A 15,812-nucleotide genomic window follows, 5' to 3' on the forward strand; every position below is an offset into this window, starting at 1 on the left:
GTTATCAACCTTGGGCGCAAAAATCAGTACTGTTCAGCGTGAAGCAGCGTGGGCGCGGCGCGCTCCCGCGAATACGACTTCAAAGAGAACTGACTGATCCCTTCCACAGTGCTAGTATCCCATTTTTCAAGTAGTAAGTCTTTGCTAACAAAGATCCTGAATATAGAACTGAGCTCGGCATGCTCGATGGTCGGTAGCTCTAGCGCGTTTGCCGTCTGCCGCCGCAGTCTGAGAATGTCCTCGTCTGACTCTGTAGGGCGCTGTTGGAATCAGCTGACCTCACTATCGGCGAGTGCAGATCATAGTTCTAAGTTTCGACTCTCTTCTTGGAACATCCTAGCGCAGGAATACGCGGACAGATGTTCTCATCTTTACGGCCACTTGGCCTCGAAGAAACAATTGCTCAAGTGGCCTGTTAGATGGTCAAAGATTTCGGACGAAATCAAGGAGCTAGATTCCGATGTTTTATGCTTGCAAGAAGTACAATGCTCGAGCTACGAAAACGAAGTTAGGAGAAGTTTGAAATCCAGTCCAATCTGGTGCCTCAATTCACTGTTAGACTAAGAAACTTAAAAATCAACCTTCTTTGAAGACCTTTTCTCGAGCGAATGCGTTACAACTGTCGTTATCTCCAGAAACGGAACCTCCCGGACGGTTCTCTCATCGCCTTCAAAGAGGGAATCTTCAAGAAAGTGCTGGCGAAAGAGATTCACATGTGGCACCCGGATAAATGTCCGACTGGACAGATTGGCCTTCTTGTCTTGCTCCAACATCTCAAAAGTGGGAAGATGATTTTGGTGAGCACCACGCATCTAGTTTTCAACCCGTATAGGTAGATTCACCAAGCCTCACGATTAATCATAACTAGCACCTGAATCTCCTAAAGAAATCTCTAAATTATAAGGAGATGATCTTTTAGTCACCCGTATAATCTTTTCAGCCCCATACCATCTGTTTTATTCCAACTTAGTAAGACTTTCTTAGAGGCGATTGGAAACTGAAGCAAATAATGGAAATTTTGGCGGAAATGCATGAGATCATTCGGCAATACGGTCAGAAACCCGCGGTCGTTCTGTGCGGCGATTTCAACTCCCAGCCTCATAGTTCTTTGGTGCAGTTCTTGCTCAAGAAAAAGTTTGATCTAAGTGGAATTCGCGCTCGTGACATCGCCCAGGTTTTGCATGTGGATTCAAACATCAATCAACTCGAGTAAATTTCAGCAAGACTTCGACTTTAGTAGTCGCTTTAATTACTACGGACGAAGACATAGCCACGTTGGAAGAGAGGAGGTTGATGAAGATTTTCTTTCGACGACGGGTCTTCAAAAGAACTCCACGATTGAACAAAAGCCGCAATCTGCTACTCCTGAGAGCGCAGAAACAAACGATGATCAACCAAGTTCCATCATTTCGCATCAAATTGACTTGAAAAAGTACTCTTGTAACTTTCTCCACAAGTTTTTACTTCATTCCTCAGTGCTTACGAAGGAGCAGAAGACTTCAAAACCGCAGTAACTTCTGATGAAGCTGTACATGTCGACTACATTCTGTACGGAAGCGAAGAGCTAAGAGTTCTCAGCCGCCGCGAGCTTCCACCGACTCCGACGCCGATTCCAAACGAAAATGACGGTTCGGATCACCATTCATTATCTGTCGAGTTCCATTTCAAATCATAAGTTCAAACGTTTTCTTTTATACGAAATTCGAATCTTTTCATAAAAATCTATTTCCCCATTCATTTCAGAAGCAACAGAAACATGTTCCGACGACTAGCGCAAAGCGTAGTGCGACGTACACAATACCGACTGGCTTCGCATGATTACGAAGCTCTCGTCAATGCGAAAAAGTGCGTTGTTTTCATGAAGGGCACTCCAGATAGGCCACAGGTATGCAACATTTGCATTGCCAATTTCTTCTCTGCAGGAATAAATGCTTTTTAGTGCGGATTCTCCCGCGCGGTGATTCAAATGCTCGAAGCAGAAGGCGTCGATCTCAACAAGGAAGTCAGCGCTCACAACATCCTCGAAGAAGAAGGCATGCGAGAGGAAATGAAGGACTTTTCCGACTGGCCGACTTTTCCCCAAGTATTTCAGCAGCGCTTATCCCAGGAAAATACCCCTCTTTTTAGGTCTATTTAAGTGGCGAGTTCTATGGCGGCTGTGATATTATGTACGAGGATTATAAGAACGAAAAGCTGCGTGGCATTCTTCTCGAAGCAAAACTAACTCTTCCTGAAATTTAAACTTTTGCCAACGGACACATTCTACTCTTAGCTCATTCAAATAAAGCGTATAATTTCCCAAAGAGAAAGTCTCAAATCTCTGAATTAAGATGTTTCGAATCGCCCGTTCTGCCGCGAGAACTCTCACCACTTCCGCTCGAACTCCCAAGCAAGGTAACTCCTCATTCTAGGGATTCAATCTTTCCGCCTATTTTGATAGTGTTCGTGCGAGATGCGCTCAACATGGCTATGGACGAGGAAATGGAACGAGATGAAGGCGTCGTTCTGATCGGCGAGGAAGTCGCCCAGTATGATGGTGCCTATAAGGTTTCTCGAGGTCTCCTTGGCAAGGTAACCCCCGTTTGTTTTCTGCAACGATTGATTCTTGATTCTAGTACGGAGAAAACCGAGTCATCGACACTCCAATTACCGAGATGGGTTTCGCCGGTATGGCCGTCGGAGCTGCCTTCGGTGGCCGAGGAATGAAGCCCATTTGCGAGTTCATGACCTTCAACTTCTCCATGCAGGCCATCGATCAGGTCGTCAACAGTGCTGCCAAGACTCTTTACATGTCCGCTGGTCGATGCGAATGCCCAATGGTTTTCCGAGGACCTAACGGAGCCGCACTCGGTGTTGCTGCTCAGCATTCTCAGTGCTTTGCCGCTTGGTATTCTTCTGTCCCTGGTAAGCCAATCTGTTAAAAGTCCCGTTAACTAACAGTTTTGCCCAGGTCTTGTCGTTATGGCACCTTACTCTTCCGAGGATTGCAAGGCTATGTTGAAGGCTGCTATTCGAGACCCCAACCCTGTTGTTTTCCTTGAAAACGAAATCCTCTACGGCAGAGCTTTTGAAGTTTCTGATGAAGTTATGGATAAGAACTATGTTGCTGAAGTTGGAAAGGTTTCGTGTTTGTCTCTTGGCGGAAGATTTAATTAATAGTTCTAGGCTAAAATCGAGAAAGAAGGAAGCGATGTTTCGATCATTTCTTTCGGCTATGGCGTCGGCATTTCCCTTGAAGCCGCCGAAGTCCTCCAGCAGCAGCACGGAATCAACTGCGAAGTTGTCAACCTTCGAACTCTTCGTCCTCTTGATACCGAAGCTATTATCAAGTCGGTCAAGAAGACCAATCACCTTGTCACCGTCGAGACTGGCTGGCCTCAGTGCGGTATTGGTGCTGAGATCATTACTACTGTATGTTTTCCTGATAATCCATGCGCTTGAACTTTTTGTAGGTAATGGAATCAGATGCTTTCGATTATTTGGATGCTCCATGCAACAGAGTCACTGGCGCCGATTTGCCCATGCCTTACGCTAAGAATATGGAGGATGAAGCAAACATCAAAGCTTCAGATATTATCACCAGTGTGCTCAAGATGAAGAACCTCTAATCAACCTTCCAGGAGAAGCACCAATTAACTTATTATGACAAAACATGTATGCCGCCTCCAGTTCACTAAAATCGAGAAATCTGCGGAATCTTCATCCGGCACAGTTCATTCTTGTCAGATCAATAAAACTTTCCTTTTTCAACGCGTATCAAGCATGCTTTCAGTAAAGAAAACATGCGACTTGAATGTGATTTTTTGTCAGGGTCTCTTGTTAAAACTCTTAAAGGGAGGATTTTATATGTTCACAGTTGCATTTAAATATTGTTACATTTTCGTTGACGAGCGAAGGAAAAACGAAATCGCTTTAAGATGTACCAGAAAACGCAGTAACAGTTGGCGAGAGATTAAAGGGATTAACTCTTCGCAAGAGCAAAAATACAGAAAAGTTTTCCCTTTCCGTTTTTAAACCGAGATGCCTCCAAAAAAGAGCCAAAAGAAAAAGAAGCCCAAGAAAGACAAGCCAAAACTAGGCAGCTCAACTCCTGCTGTTGAAGGTCCTCCAGAGGAGAATTTATCCTCGCAACCTGTTTTTTCCGATGAGTTAGAGGAGCTTAATTATTTTCTTTCAAAAGCTGAAAAATATGTCAGGAAGAGTTATACTTTCTTGTATCATACAAGTTCTATGTGACATATGTTATGTCCGAATTATACAAGTGTTTATCAATAAAAGTTCAAATGAGTGAATTAATCATACAGATTAAAACTCAAAATGAGGAAAACTAGTGAGCCTAGCGTTGAAATCATGGAGGTGGCTGGCAAGGGCCGTGGTGTAATCGCACTAAAAGACATCAAACAAGGAACAGTTATCTTGAAGGATTCCCCTCTCTGCGCCGCTATTTTCGGAGAAGAGACACAGGAACAGCTATATTTACAAATCGCAAGAAAGCCTTTTCTATTTGTATGATGGTCTATAAATAGAGCCGTTGTGAGCCGATTCCGTTCAATTTCCCTGGCGAAGGGGAGCCAACTATTTTCCTTGTGCACAATGCTTTCGCTTTCATATTCACAACTCGAAGCAGAATTTCCGAAATGGCTCTTTCTGTTGTCCGAAATGCCGAGACGAACATGAAGCTGACTTCAACAACAGGCTGCAATCTCTCAAGGCTAAGCGGTAGGCGTAACTTCTTTTGAATCATTCAACTTGAATTTGCTATCCAAAAATTTCTAGGATTCGGGATGAGCTAAACAAAATACGGGAGCAGTGCGACGAACCGGCTAAATTCATTAAAATTATGAAAACATGCAAAGCCATTCTTCGCCTCTTACTACTCAAGGTGAAGTAATTCAAAGTAACAAGAGATAGAAAGAATAAAAAGTACTTCTCTTTCATAATTTGTTCGAGTGGGCTCATCTTTCGATAAAAGGATCATCATTAAAATTAACATGAATTCTAGGGCTGTTCAATAAATACCGGAAATTTCCTTTTAGTGATACCTAATGCTCAATCCTTTGATCAAAGCATCGCCGTGGAATAATTTGTGATAGACAAACAAAACTCATCTTTTACCCCAAAAAAATCAGGATAGAAAGCCAATCTAGCAAAATTCTTAGCGGAACAACGCGGAGAAATGGCGACGAGTCAGCCAGTTGGACAGTTCATGCGACAACCGCGAAGTGATTGAGGACTCAAAGCGGTGGATGCCGTTTCTGTACAAAAACTTCAAGACGCTGATTCCCGACCTCCAGCGAGACGAAATCGAAAACGCATTCTACTTAGCCTATGTTAACACTTGGGGATTCCACATTCCAGGTTCGTTTTCGATCTCCGCATTTTGCGAAATTCCATAGTACAGTTCCGTTCTATCTTGACAAGCGAGCTACAGATCAATCATTCATACCCGGGCATTTTAGGGCCTGATCCAAACTCAAAAGGAGTAATCAACGGCGTCGGCCTTTACTATGTTGGATCGATGTTCAACCATTCCTGCGACCCAAACACCGCCTTCGTAGCCAGGTAACATGACTATTACGCTTCCAGCGATCAATTGCAGTGATTAGTTGTTTCGACTCTTCGAAGGAACTCGTCGCCATGCGGGACATTAAGCAGTTCGAGGAAATCACAGTTGCATACATCAACTGCTGCGGGAAGAGAAAGGAGAGAAGAGCAGAGTTGAAATTCGGCTGGAACTTTGTCTGCAAATGTGAAAGGTAACATATCAGCCTTGAAAATGACTGCAAGGGCGTCTTTCAGATGCGAGGAAGAAGGTAAAAACGACCAAGAGATCATCAAAAAATACGAAAAGAGCTACGAAGATCAACTGCAACTGGCCACGTTGACAGAGGATAACAGCGAGAAGCGAGCCCGTGAACGACGAAGCGCGCTCTTATTCAAATCCACCATTTGATTTTTGCATAAAAACAAACATCACAATCAGGATTTCACATTCTTATATAGATATTTGTATGACAAAGAGATAGCCACTTACAGAGAGGGGAACGATACTAAGTTTATATTTATAGCTTCGCGCGTGAATTCTCTTGTTTTGCGAATAACAACATTTCTCAAGCCACAAATACGTTCAATTTGAAAACGTGTGCGAGTAATCACGTTGCGGGAGTCCCTGTATTTTGGCCTTTGCATGTTTCAAAAATCCTGAGCGGAGTTTCTGAACGTCAAGGTCGCGGGAGGATGAGTTTCTTGGCGCTTAATATGAAAATAATCTAAATGAGATAGCTAGTATTTTCTTGTTCCGATGGAACTTGAATTCCGATGCTCTTATTGGGGAATATTCGCGCTAGAACAAGTCGTGCGGTAGACACGAGACAGTCCCCGCGTCTAGGCCGCGCACAGCTCAAATCTTCAGGAAATCCACTCGCGATCGGCATTACACCGGCGATCACAATACCAAGTTGCAGTAGCATTTCAGCTAAACACAAGAGTGCTCCTTATTTTCGCCCGCCCGTTTTCCACTGCTTTCACTTTGTCGAGAGCTGTTTTGAAAACACTTTTACACCCATTTATCAAAAATTATATGAACACTTTGAGAAGTAATGAATCCGTTTTAGAAACAAGAGTTGGAAATGTAATTGAGAGCAATGAATGGTTGCGGATACACGTGAGACATGATTTACAATATAACTACTTCGTTCTTCCCCTACAAATAATCATAGCTTGTTATATATTTCATTTATAATAAGTCGACTGCCCTAGAAAACTCTCAGATTCAGCATTGCACCGGCACCACCGCAAAATTTATTTAGAGGAGGAGCTGCTCATCTGCTCGAGTAATAAAAACCGAGGCTGATTATTATTGTTGGTTCAGTGTTGTTTTCATTGTAACGCGTTTATTTTAACCTTCGAGCATTCTTCTTGTGACTGACTTCTAAACCAACAGTGCATTCTGTGCCAGGACGGCAAGATCTTATCAAAATAAAGCCAGAGTTTAGTTTTTCTTCTCCGATGAAAATTGTGCTACTTATACCGTTCCCGTTCGGTCACTGTGTGGATACGTTAGAGGATCAGATGGTGCTGATTTTTAATGCTTTCAAGAATGGCTCAACGAAAGTTGCTTTGAAGTGGCGACACGTGGAAGGCTTAGAGGATGAATTTTTATTTTGACACAGAAGCGTGCATTTTTCAACCACGTGTTTGAGAAGTTGTAAGAAAGGAATGAAATTGCGAGAGTGCCAAATTAGAATGACCAGCGCGATCTTGTTTGATGGAATTATTTTTATTATAATCTGCGCGCAGTTTGGGAGTAAACTTGATCCAGTTCAGCAAAAGCGCAAGTTTTGTTTTTCTTTCAGAGTTTGGATTCTAATTAGATCTGCTAATTTGTGCATTTCATTTCTTTTGAGCGAGATAAACATTGCCGATTTTTGGGGCGCGGTTGAAATTTTATTCACAGTGTTTTCAGTTTTATGTTAAATTGAGACTTATCTGCTAGGAGCGTGTGTAACGTTAGTATCTGAGAGCGAGCTCGAGTCTTAGAGCATGCTTTTGCAAAAACAATATTTGGCGATACTTTGAAGCCTTTGCTGATAATCATCCCCGTCGTCTTCCGTAATCCGTAATTTTCTTTCTGAGCGGCCCAACGCAGCCTTGTTCAACGAATAAATTCGCTTTTACAAAAGTGACTTTCAGAAATTAAAACTCATTTGAATCTCTTTGATTATTTTAAGTACCAGTTTTATTCATGTTAAATCAATACTAAGAACCCAGCTGTTCCACCGGCTCGGAACACAAACACAAAAGTACATGTTGTTTATTAATAACTATGTGGCTAGACAAAATTCGAACGGTTCAACAACTCAGCTGCGTTTATGTTTATTAAATTAAGCGGCCCTTTTCCATGCACTATCATAAGTTATGTTAAATCGGTTTCAGAATTCAGACAACCTGCACTGTGTTTGGCAACGACTAAAGAAAACCTGAGTCAGGTTATGAAGAGCTTAAAAGAAAGATCGGGTAGTGGCTTTTTTAAAAACGAAGCCGCAAACAAATTGACGAATTTTAGTTAAGTTTTAAGCATTGGCTTACAGGAGCCTGACTCAGGTTTCTTCCGAGCCCAGTGCCTTCTCGTTTGGATGATCTAATAACGAGCGCTTTCTGTAGTCTACCGGAAATTACAGATTGCGGAAGAGCTCTAATAGAAGCACTGCATCAGCCTGTTTGAAAAAAAACATTCTAACAAGGTAAAATGAGTCAAGAGGAATCTCAGCAGTGTGCATTCTATGACCTCCTTTTCCAAGCTAATGATGTTTTTTTCCTTTATCACATCAGAGGATATTAGAAAATTGATTGATAATAATGTTGCTGTTGAGAGGAACGACACGCAGTTGAACAGGGAAGAGAAGATTTTATTATTGCCTATTATTGCAGTTTGAATAATTGATTTTTGACGATTTTCGTTTTTAGAATGATTTTTTTGCTTCTATTGATGATTTTTGATGTTTGGAGATTTCTTGTCATAAAAGGGTTTGTTCTGGCGAATCGGAGAAGCCGCCCGGCCGTCGGTTTTGCTTTTCAATATTCTAATTCGTTCCGCTCCTTTAGCATATATTAATATATTATGCACATAAGTCCTTTAGTGCTACAGGTGCACAAAGGGATTCTGCACGTTCCACTGAGCAAATTTATCTTTGAATATTCCTCTTCGCACGTTTTTCGAATTTACATAGAATTTTGAAATCTAAAGACGGAACAGCTCACTTTTCCAAACTTGCTCACGTCTTGAGGCCACTGTATATGCTGTGGCTAACCTCAGCACGGGAGTGGCTGTTATCTGTAAAATCTCGAAACCTCAGAAACATGCATTTGTTTGTATCGTCACTGATGTGGCTATTCTAGTTTTGCTGTCAAACTTGACAGTGATTCTACTTGTCAGATCAATCCGACAAAGGCACTTTCTTTCAACCATCGTAAACTTGACTCTATTGCTCTGCTCGGCGACTTGTTATGAAAACCTGAGTCAGGGTCTTCTAAGAGCTATAATAAAAAGCCGCGTGGTGGATTGAAATCTTTATTTCGGACCCTGACTCAGATTTTCTATACAGATTGCCTAGCGCAGCTCTACTGACTCTATCGATTAACAGTAGCTTTGACTTGATTTTTGGGAGCTTTACCTTTTTAGAAACGAATTAAAACAGCATCTTAAAGTGCTGAAATCTTCGTCTGGAAGTAAATCTGCTGAAACTTCTTTTTTGTTGTTTTGCCAATTGTTGTCCGGTTTATCTTCTGCCTACTGCTTCAAATAGACATATAAAGTAAGCAAGAAATTTTTAAAATAAGACAAGAATTATTGACAGAATAAATAGAAAGTTTGAAAGAAAGGAATACCGCTTCTAACAATTTTAGAAGGAATAGCTTCGTTGAATTATAGTTTTTTTATGATAAATACCTGTTGGTCGTTGTGAAACTGTCAAGGGGTAAGCAAGCGAAAAGCGAAAGAATTTTGACAGAAAAAAAAGTTTTGAAAATTTCAAAATTATTTGCGTGGCGGAGCGATTTTTACCCTTTGCTTTGAAAATATAAAAATTAATATTTGCATTAAGAAAATAAATTAAAAAAATGTTTTTATGTTTAAAAATTATACTTACTGTGGTTGATAGAAAAATATAGAAGGTGACAAATCTGATTTTAGATTTTAAACACAAAAGAAATTCGAAAATCTAAGAGAGCGTCTAAGGGAATTGCTCGATTTTGCATCAAATATTTGGAAACATTTTTTAATGTTCTGTCCGCTGTTGCCGTCAAAAAAGCAGACTTTTAATTGAATCTAATAAAGCTTTTTCTATCAATGGAGATAGAAGCTTTTATGTTCATTCCTACTTCATTTATCGAAAGAGGTATTAGAATAAGGGTTCCCCATTTTGACAGGCAAATATTTCTAAAGAGGGTCGTTTTTTTACCAGATTTTCTGAAATTTCCCTTAAAGGTGCAAAACTCGTGAAAATGGAGACCGCCCTAAGAAATATTTTCCTATTAATATGGGGACTTATTTTTAATACCCACTTAATTTTAGGGAGCTCGTATTTTATTAAGGGGGTATATAATTGATTAAGAGCTTTTTTTCAAAAAAAAATGTGCACCTTTTCCTTTGTAAAATAGGATAATAAAAAATTTATCAAAGCTTTGTTTATGAATAATATCGACTTAAGAATATTGTAGAAAAAATTATGTCAATTTATTATCCGAATATATATAAAAAATCAAGGGAGATTGGGCGATTTTTGCTTTCTGAACTGATTTTCCAACTCCGAAAACATAAACGCACGTGGTCTTTCAATACAATTTACAACTAGAAAAGACGATTCTCATGAATGTACAACCTACATGTTAAGTTATTCAGAAACTCAGATACTTTGGTAGTGTGATTTTCTTGTTAGTGAAACTCAAATTTATACAAAAGTTAGTGTAAAAAAATAAATATTAGAAAATTCGCCACCGGAAGAGCACAAAAAGGAGGCGGCGAAAAGGGTTTTATTTTGACATGAGAAAATAGCGCAAAACTGGGTTGATTCTTTTTGAGCTAAAAATTGTCGTGTAGGGTCGAACAGAAACACTAAACTAGCTTAAATTTCTTGTATTAGACCTTGAATTGGTTCTCCTTTATTTTGCATATGATTCTTTCTAACAGGGCGTTAAGAAGATCTCATGGACCTGTGCGGTAGGCGCCGTCAAATACGTTTGCGGGACATTTTTGAGGCGTCAAAACCGTCCCGAAACTGAACTCACAACTCACGTGACTCAAACCGAAACGCACGTTCTTCTTGTCATATTCATGTGAATTCTTATGTCTAGCTTTAATGAATCGTATGTCTACTAAAGAACTGGACAGCGCTCGCGCCAAAATGAACAGATTCTATTAAAGAGAGTATATTTTCTGTTATATTCGATGATATCTTTATTAAGGAGAACCGGACCTTAATGGGTTTAGTTTTCTTGTTGGCGCTTCTAGCTGTTTTCTCTCCCTCCCTGCCCGGGTGCATCTGCGCGATCATGCCCATAACATCTTCGAGCAAATCTGGCCCAAGGTCGATGGTGAAATCGCAAAAGATCTCGACCTTGTCTGTCTCCGGGCTGCTGTCCGACTTGTCCGACAATGAGCTCAGATCGTCCTCGGTGGCGGAGGAGAACTGAGAGCTGATCTTGTCAAAGGTGCCCGCGTCGGAGCCGTGGCCAGAGTCGGAGATCAAGCCCGAACCGGCGTGCGCGAGCGAGTTGCAGGCGTCGCGCGCAACGCTGGGAATGCTCTCCGTCTTGCGCAGCACAGGCGAGTCGTACTCCTGGTCGCACTCAAGCCCGTTGGACTTTCGGCAGCGCCCGCCCGGCTCTAGAAACGATAAATCGCCAAAATTGTGCCCAGACGCGCCCACGTGCGCCGTGTGTCTCAATGCCAAGGGGCGCGAGATCAAATCCCCGGACAGGGGGTAATTTTTGCAACTTTTCAAAAACGTCTTCGCCAGAATCGAGGGCTTTCGGGCGACGCCGACGCTTGTGCGAGACCGCTTCAAATCGTTCATTCTTTGTACTTTTCAATGGGTTGAAAATTTTACTGAAAACTTATTGAGTTCGAATATTGTTTGGCTTTGTTTTGTGTATTTTAAATGAGCTTATGCAATTCTTGCGCGGCCGTTGCTTTGTATTTTAAATACGCTCGTCGGCGGTTGGCATGCATTTTTTCCTTGTATTACGTTTTGATTATTAAAAAAAAAATTTCTTGTTAATTAATTTTCTTACTTTTTTCTTAAAATTTACTTGTCGAATCTTGATTTAAATAACTCTTTTCAAAAAACCATTCTAATGCGAAGAAATTTATCTTAAAAGTCCCGACTCTTATTAATGAGGAAGACTCTCAACTAACTTCATTTCAACCCTTCCTTATACAGGCTGCAAAAATCAAAAAAAAGAAGCTATCAGTCTTCCTTGTGTTTTTCCAGGGAAAAATCGAGTGCGTCGATTCTCAGCTCTTCTTCAGTCAGTTTCTTCAGCAGTATCTCTGTTTCTTTCGATTTTCGATTTTATTTTCAGAACTCTCTTTCTTGTCTCTCTTCGATTACTTGTTTCTTCTTTATTTGATTTAGGAAAAAGAACAATAAACTGGAAGGAAATGCTAAATATCGCTGCTGTTCGCAATATTGCTTTTCAAGTTTAGAGTTTTTGGCGGAGGAGCTCTGGCGCTCGTGAGTTCGCGGACGGAATCGTGCGCCGGCGCTAGATCTCTCTTTTCTAGTGAAGACTCTACCTTTCTCTATTCCAATCCGGAAGAAGACAATGTATTAGTTACTCTTTTTTGAGTGTCAAAATTCAATTGAAAACTAATTATTCCTTCCTCCCTTTTTTTATTCACGCTATTATGACACCAAACAAGCTATAGATGGATGTAGACTGAGTATTCGCGCGAACAATTATATTTAAAACTCGATTATCTACTTTATACAACAACATTTGCGTGCTGACAACACATTTTTAACCCGTTACCACTTAAGTATCCGCCAAAACGTATTATTGATAAAAGAACGGAATTGTTTCCGCAAATAAATTCCCTGTCGTTCCGAATTAACGAGGGTTCGAAAACGAAGTTATCACGATTGAAGATTTGTAAAGCGCGATGCGTGAGCAAGAAGTTCCCCCGATCTGTACGGAAATTGACAGCCATTTGACACCGCGTTTCACGAAAAAATTGAGACTCTATCGATGGTGAGACGCAGCCTCACCCAGATCGAGTTCGCGACGCATCAAATATTTTTTGCGCCCTTTCTGCTTACACTCAATATTTCCGAGGTCAGCTAGCGTCAGATGAATTTATATGCTTTCGAAATAGCCGGGGTGTCTTATAGACATTAATACTGGGGAAAGGGATTAACGGGCGATGGGCCTTTTTCATTTTAATAGTTACTTTTCTGTTTGTGACCTGTTTAAGGTGATGTCAATGTTCTGGTCTGATTCCATGCGGTTCAAAGTCGACCTATCTGCTTCCGGTCCACGATCCACTTTGGTGAAACAGTGTGTTATTTTCAGTTTGGTTTTAACTTATGTAAATCTGCGTCAACACTTGCCAATTGCCAATTACGACAGATATAGACTAGAAAATCAGCAATGCAGTTCTTGGCCGAATCGCTACTCGAGTAGTATGATAGGTAGACATCCGTAAAACATCCGCTTTGTCGAAAGAACAAGACCACTTTTACAAGAGAAATTATCAAGCTACAGCGCATTTGGAACAATTTGATCCATATTTTTGCCCTGTCTCCAGATCATTGAATAATACTGCCATTCTGATCTCTGACTGGCTTTATATTCAGAAAAGCAATTCGCATGGGACCTTTACAAAGCTGAAACCATGCTATAAAACTCGAAATGCCGCTTGCGGCTTCGAGAATTCAAAATTATAATGAAAAAAATTTAGATTTCTCGAAACCGCAAGCGGGTATTATAGCAATGTTTTCAGTTTTGTTTAGGTCGCTTATGTTTGATTATCTGAATATTCAGTCAGTTAGGAATCAGAGTTGTGGCACTTTTTTTTTAAATAAACAGAGTCATTTGGCTCTTAAATCGGCAAAGAATGCCTTTCTAAGCGAATGAAGTCTCATTTTGTTGTAGTACAAGTTGTAGTGCGCGCTAGGGGGTTGAGCGAAATTACCAGGTCGAAAAGGCTGCCTCTAGAATTTGATGCATTTTTCGGAATTGTTTCTTAAATAGCGAGGAGCAGATGAAACGATTTGGAATTCGGCCACAAACATTTTCAGCCTCAATTGTGGATGGAAGGACATGGAGGTCAGAATCAACTTTGTAAACTTCTTTGAACGGCGATATTAGGCGAAATCGGCGCTCAGGGAGCAAATTCGCACGAAGATCTAAACATTTCGTTTTCAGCAAAATTGTTTACTCTTTATCTCAACAAGAAAGCGAAGCCACAAAACGCATTCTAACCCGTTGGCGCGTGTCACATTAATGTCATAAAGCGCCCAAAATCGCCGCTTCATACTCTTAACCCTGCCTTTGGTGACCTCAACTTATGAAAATTCCATTGAGGCCCATTTTTCGTAGGAAATTAAGTCTTTTTCCTAAATACAAAGAGCATTAAGAGAAAGCACTTGAGCCTTCAATTTAGCACTTTGCTTTTCCGATAAAATAATGGTCTCGATTTCTCTATCACTTAGCTATTTTTGCCGCTGACAAATTAAGGGTCCCCTTAATTTTTAGCAGCTTTGAATACAGAAGTTCCAATAGAAAGAAAGAAAAATCTAAAATAGTCTATCGACGATTTGTAGCACAAAGAGCCCCTTTCAATTGACTTTACTGCGCCGAAATTCGATACTGTGTCGAGAGTTGTAAGAGCTACAGTAGAAGAAAAAGTGGAGACTCTGCTGGTTGGCTGAAGCTTCCGTAAACGAATCTGGCGGCAAAGTAGGCGCCTCGCACGTTAGATTAGAAGCTAAGCTCGAGGGAGGCAGCTTTAGTGAACCTAAAATGAAAATCGAGAAGGGAGATGTGCTTAGAGCGCAGCTGAACAAAACCCCCGCCACGATACTGTAAATCGCATACAACACGTCGCGACACGTTCCAAACCCTTTCGAATGTTTTATTCTTTTCCTGCGACGGTTTGGGCTTTCCGGCGAAAATGAGAGTTCATTCTTAATAACAATTAATTGCGATTTCCTGTTTTTGTTTAAGGAGGACTATTTATTCGTGTTTTGAGAACGGCGGGATTGAGCTATTTTGAAAACGTGCTAATTCAAAAGCAAACTAGAAACAGATCATTCTTCCCTCAGCCGGATGTCCTTTATCTTTCTCTTAGACGGTACTAATCGTTATCAAGCACCAAGAGCAAGAAGCAGTGGAGCTGTTTAGATACTCTTTCTAATGGCTCAACCACTGGGCAATTTGTGAGAGAGCGAAACCACAAGTTCCGGTTCTGAAGGCGTCAAATGACCTTTCTTTTCCGACCTAAGCGGCGCTTAATTAAATTTTATTTTACTCACTCTCATTCTTCTACTTTCGCTTCTTTTGCTTTGCGAAATTTTTGAATAAAATAGAAAAAAAGAAAATCAAATTAGAAAATAGGCCGATTTGAAAGCAGTTGGTTGAGTGTGGAATACTTATTCCCGCGCGTGTTGTTTTTATGATCCAGAGAGTGGAGAGAACGGTAGGCAATTTTCGTCGCCAAATCCTAAAAACAGTACTTTGAAGATGAGTTGTCCGCGTGAATTAGCCCTTTTCGAGGCGTTACCCGAGTAAAGGCCAATTACGCATTAACCTCCCTCTCAACAACACTTCGCTCTTAAAACTTTTATTTTCTTTCTTGTACTCGTTTTACTTGATCAAACTAGCATCTAGCCACTGTCTTCTAATCTTGCGTCTTTGTTTTACTAACTCTCGCCACTACCGTACAATCGTTCTTATATCGTCGATTTTCATGCGTTTGTTGACCTGTCATGTACGACATTCCCCGGCTGTGTGCTTTAACTGTTTCCATAACTATCATTATTCACGTCAACCCGATTGATTGTATCTTACACATTCAAACTGGCGACCAGACGCCCATCGATTTTGGACTATTTTCGCAGAAAATGAGAAAAATAAGATTCTTCATAGGTTGCCGGGCCCAAACTTTTTTATGAATAAGGGCTGAAAAATGAAAGTTTATTGATGTTCGGAAGAACAACCAAAATTTAAGATTTTGGGCTTGTCTCCGAAAATTTGATTCGGAAAGAGTTTGAATGTCATTTTTAGAAATGAAATTTCATGGGATCGAGCAC

At 40.8% G+C, this 15,812-nt stretch overlaps 5 protein-coding genes across 6 annotated transcripts; 4 read left to right on the plus strand and 1 right to left on the minus strand.

Annotated features, from left to right (window-relative positions):
* Nucleotides 1–517: 517 nt before the first annotated feature.
* LOC145706679 (RNA 2',3'-cyclic phosphatase ANGEL2-like) lies at nucleotides 518–1,715 on the plus strand. The gene is made up of 4 exons (XM_081784106.1): nucleotides 518–832; nucleotides 985–1,174; nucleotides 1,221–1,432; nucleotides 1,477–1,715. The coding sequence occupies exons 1-4, from the start codon at nucleotides 609–611 to the stop codon at nucleotides 1,673–1,675; spliced, it is 825 nt and encodes a 274-aa protein (XP_081640232.1). The 5' UTR covers nucleotides 518–608; the 3' UTR covers nucleotides 1,676–1,715.
* A 28-nt stretch (nucleotides 1,716–1,743) lies between these two features.
* Nucleotides 1,744–2,316, plus strand: LOC145706681 (putative monothiol glutaredoxin GrlA). The gene is made up of 3 exons (XM_081784108.1): nucleotides 1,744–1,885; nucleotides 1,940–2,083; nucleotides 2,128–2,316. The coding sequence occupies exons 1-3, from the start codon at nucleotides 1,757–1,759 to the stop codon at nucleotides 2,239–2,241; spliced, it is 387 nt and encodes a 128-aa protein (XP_081640234.1). The 5' UTR covers nucleotides 1,744–1,756; the 3' UTR covers nucleotides 2,242–2,316.
* LOC145706680 (pyruvate dehydrogenase E1 component subunit beta, mitochondrial-like) lies at nucleotides 2,303–3,750 on the plus strand. Its single transcript, XM_081784107.1, has 6 exons — nucleotides 2,303–2,394; nucleotides 2,441–2,571; nucleotides 2,616–2,904; nucleotides 2,951–3,120; nucleotides 3,166–3,411; nucleotides 3,453–3,750. The coding sequence occupies exons 1-6, from the start codon at nucleotides 2,331–2,333 to the stop codon at nucleotides 3,606–3,608; spliced, it is 1,056 nt and encodes a 351-aa protein (XP_081640233.1). The 5' UTR covers nucleotides 2,303–2,330; the 3' UTR covers nucleotides 3,609–3,750.
* A 791-nt stretch (nucleotides 3,751–4,541) lies between these two features.
* Nucleotides 4,542–5,974, plus strand: LOC145707294 (histone-lysine N-methyltransferase SMYD3-like). Its single transcript, XM_081784800.1, has 6 exons — nucleotides 4,542–4,719; nucleotides 4,777–4,882; nucleotides 5,160–5,358; nucleotides 5,460–5,562; nucleotides 5,607–5,756; nucleotides 5,800–5,974. Exons 2-6 carry the CDS (start codon nucleotides 4,841–4,843, stop codon nucleotides 5,951–5,953), a joined length of 648 nt encoding a protein of 215 aa, XP_081640926.1. The 5' UTR covers nucleotides 4,542–4,719; nucleotides 4,777–4,840; the 3' UTR covers nucleotides 5,954–5,974.
* A 2,413-nt stretch (nucleotides 5,975–8,387) lies between these two features.
* Nucleotides 8,388–11,620, minus strand: LOC145708192 (uncharacterized). 2 transcript variants are annotated; one of them, XM_081785844.1, is made up of 5 exons: nucleotides 10,974–11,620; nucleotides 9,648–10,642; nucleotides 9,449–9,466; nucleotides 9,174–9,292; nucleotides 8,388–8,598 (listed from the first exon to the last, which is right to left on the minus strand). In XM_081785844.1, the coding sequence occupies exons 1-2, from the start codon at nucleotides 11,571–11,573 to the stop codon at nucleotides 10,637–10,639; spliced, it is 606 nt and encodes a 201-aa protein (XP_081641970.1). In that variant the 5' UTR covers nucleotides 11,574–11,620; the 3' UTR covers nucleotides 8,388–8,598; nucleotides 9,174–9,292; nucleotides 9,449–9,466; nucleotides 9,648–10,636. The 2 variants fall into 2 exon arrangements, with proteins under 2 accessions (XP_081641970.1, XP_081641969.1); XM_081785843.1 differs by having other exon boundaries at nucleotides 9,174–9,295.
* Between the last annotated feature and the right edge of the window lie 4,192 nt (nucleotides 11,621–15,812).

The sequence above is a fragment of the Oikopleura dioica genome, chromosome XSR (genome assembly GCF_907165135.1).
Source record: "Oikopleura dioica chromosome XSR, OKI2018_I68_1.0, whole genome shotgun sequence".
In the NCBI taxonomy this organism is placed as follows: Eukaryota; Metazoa; Chordata; class Appendicularia; order Copelata; family Oikopleuridae; genus Oikopleura; species Oikopleura dioica.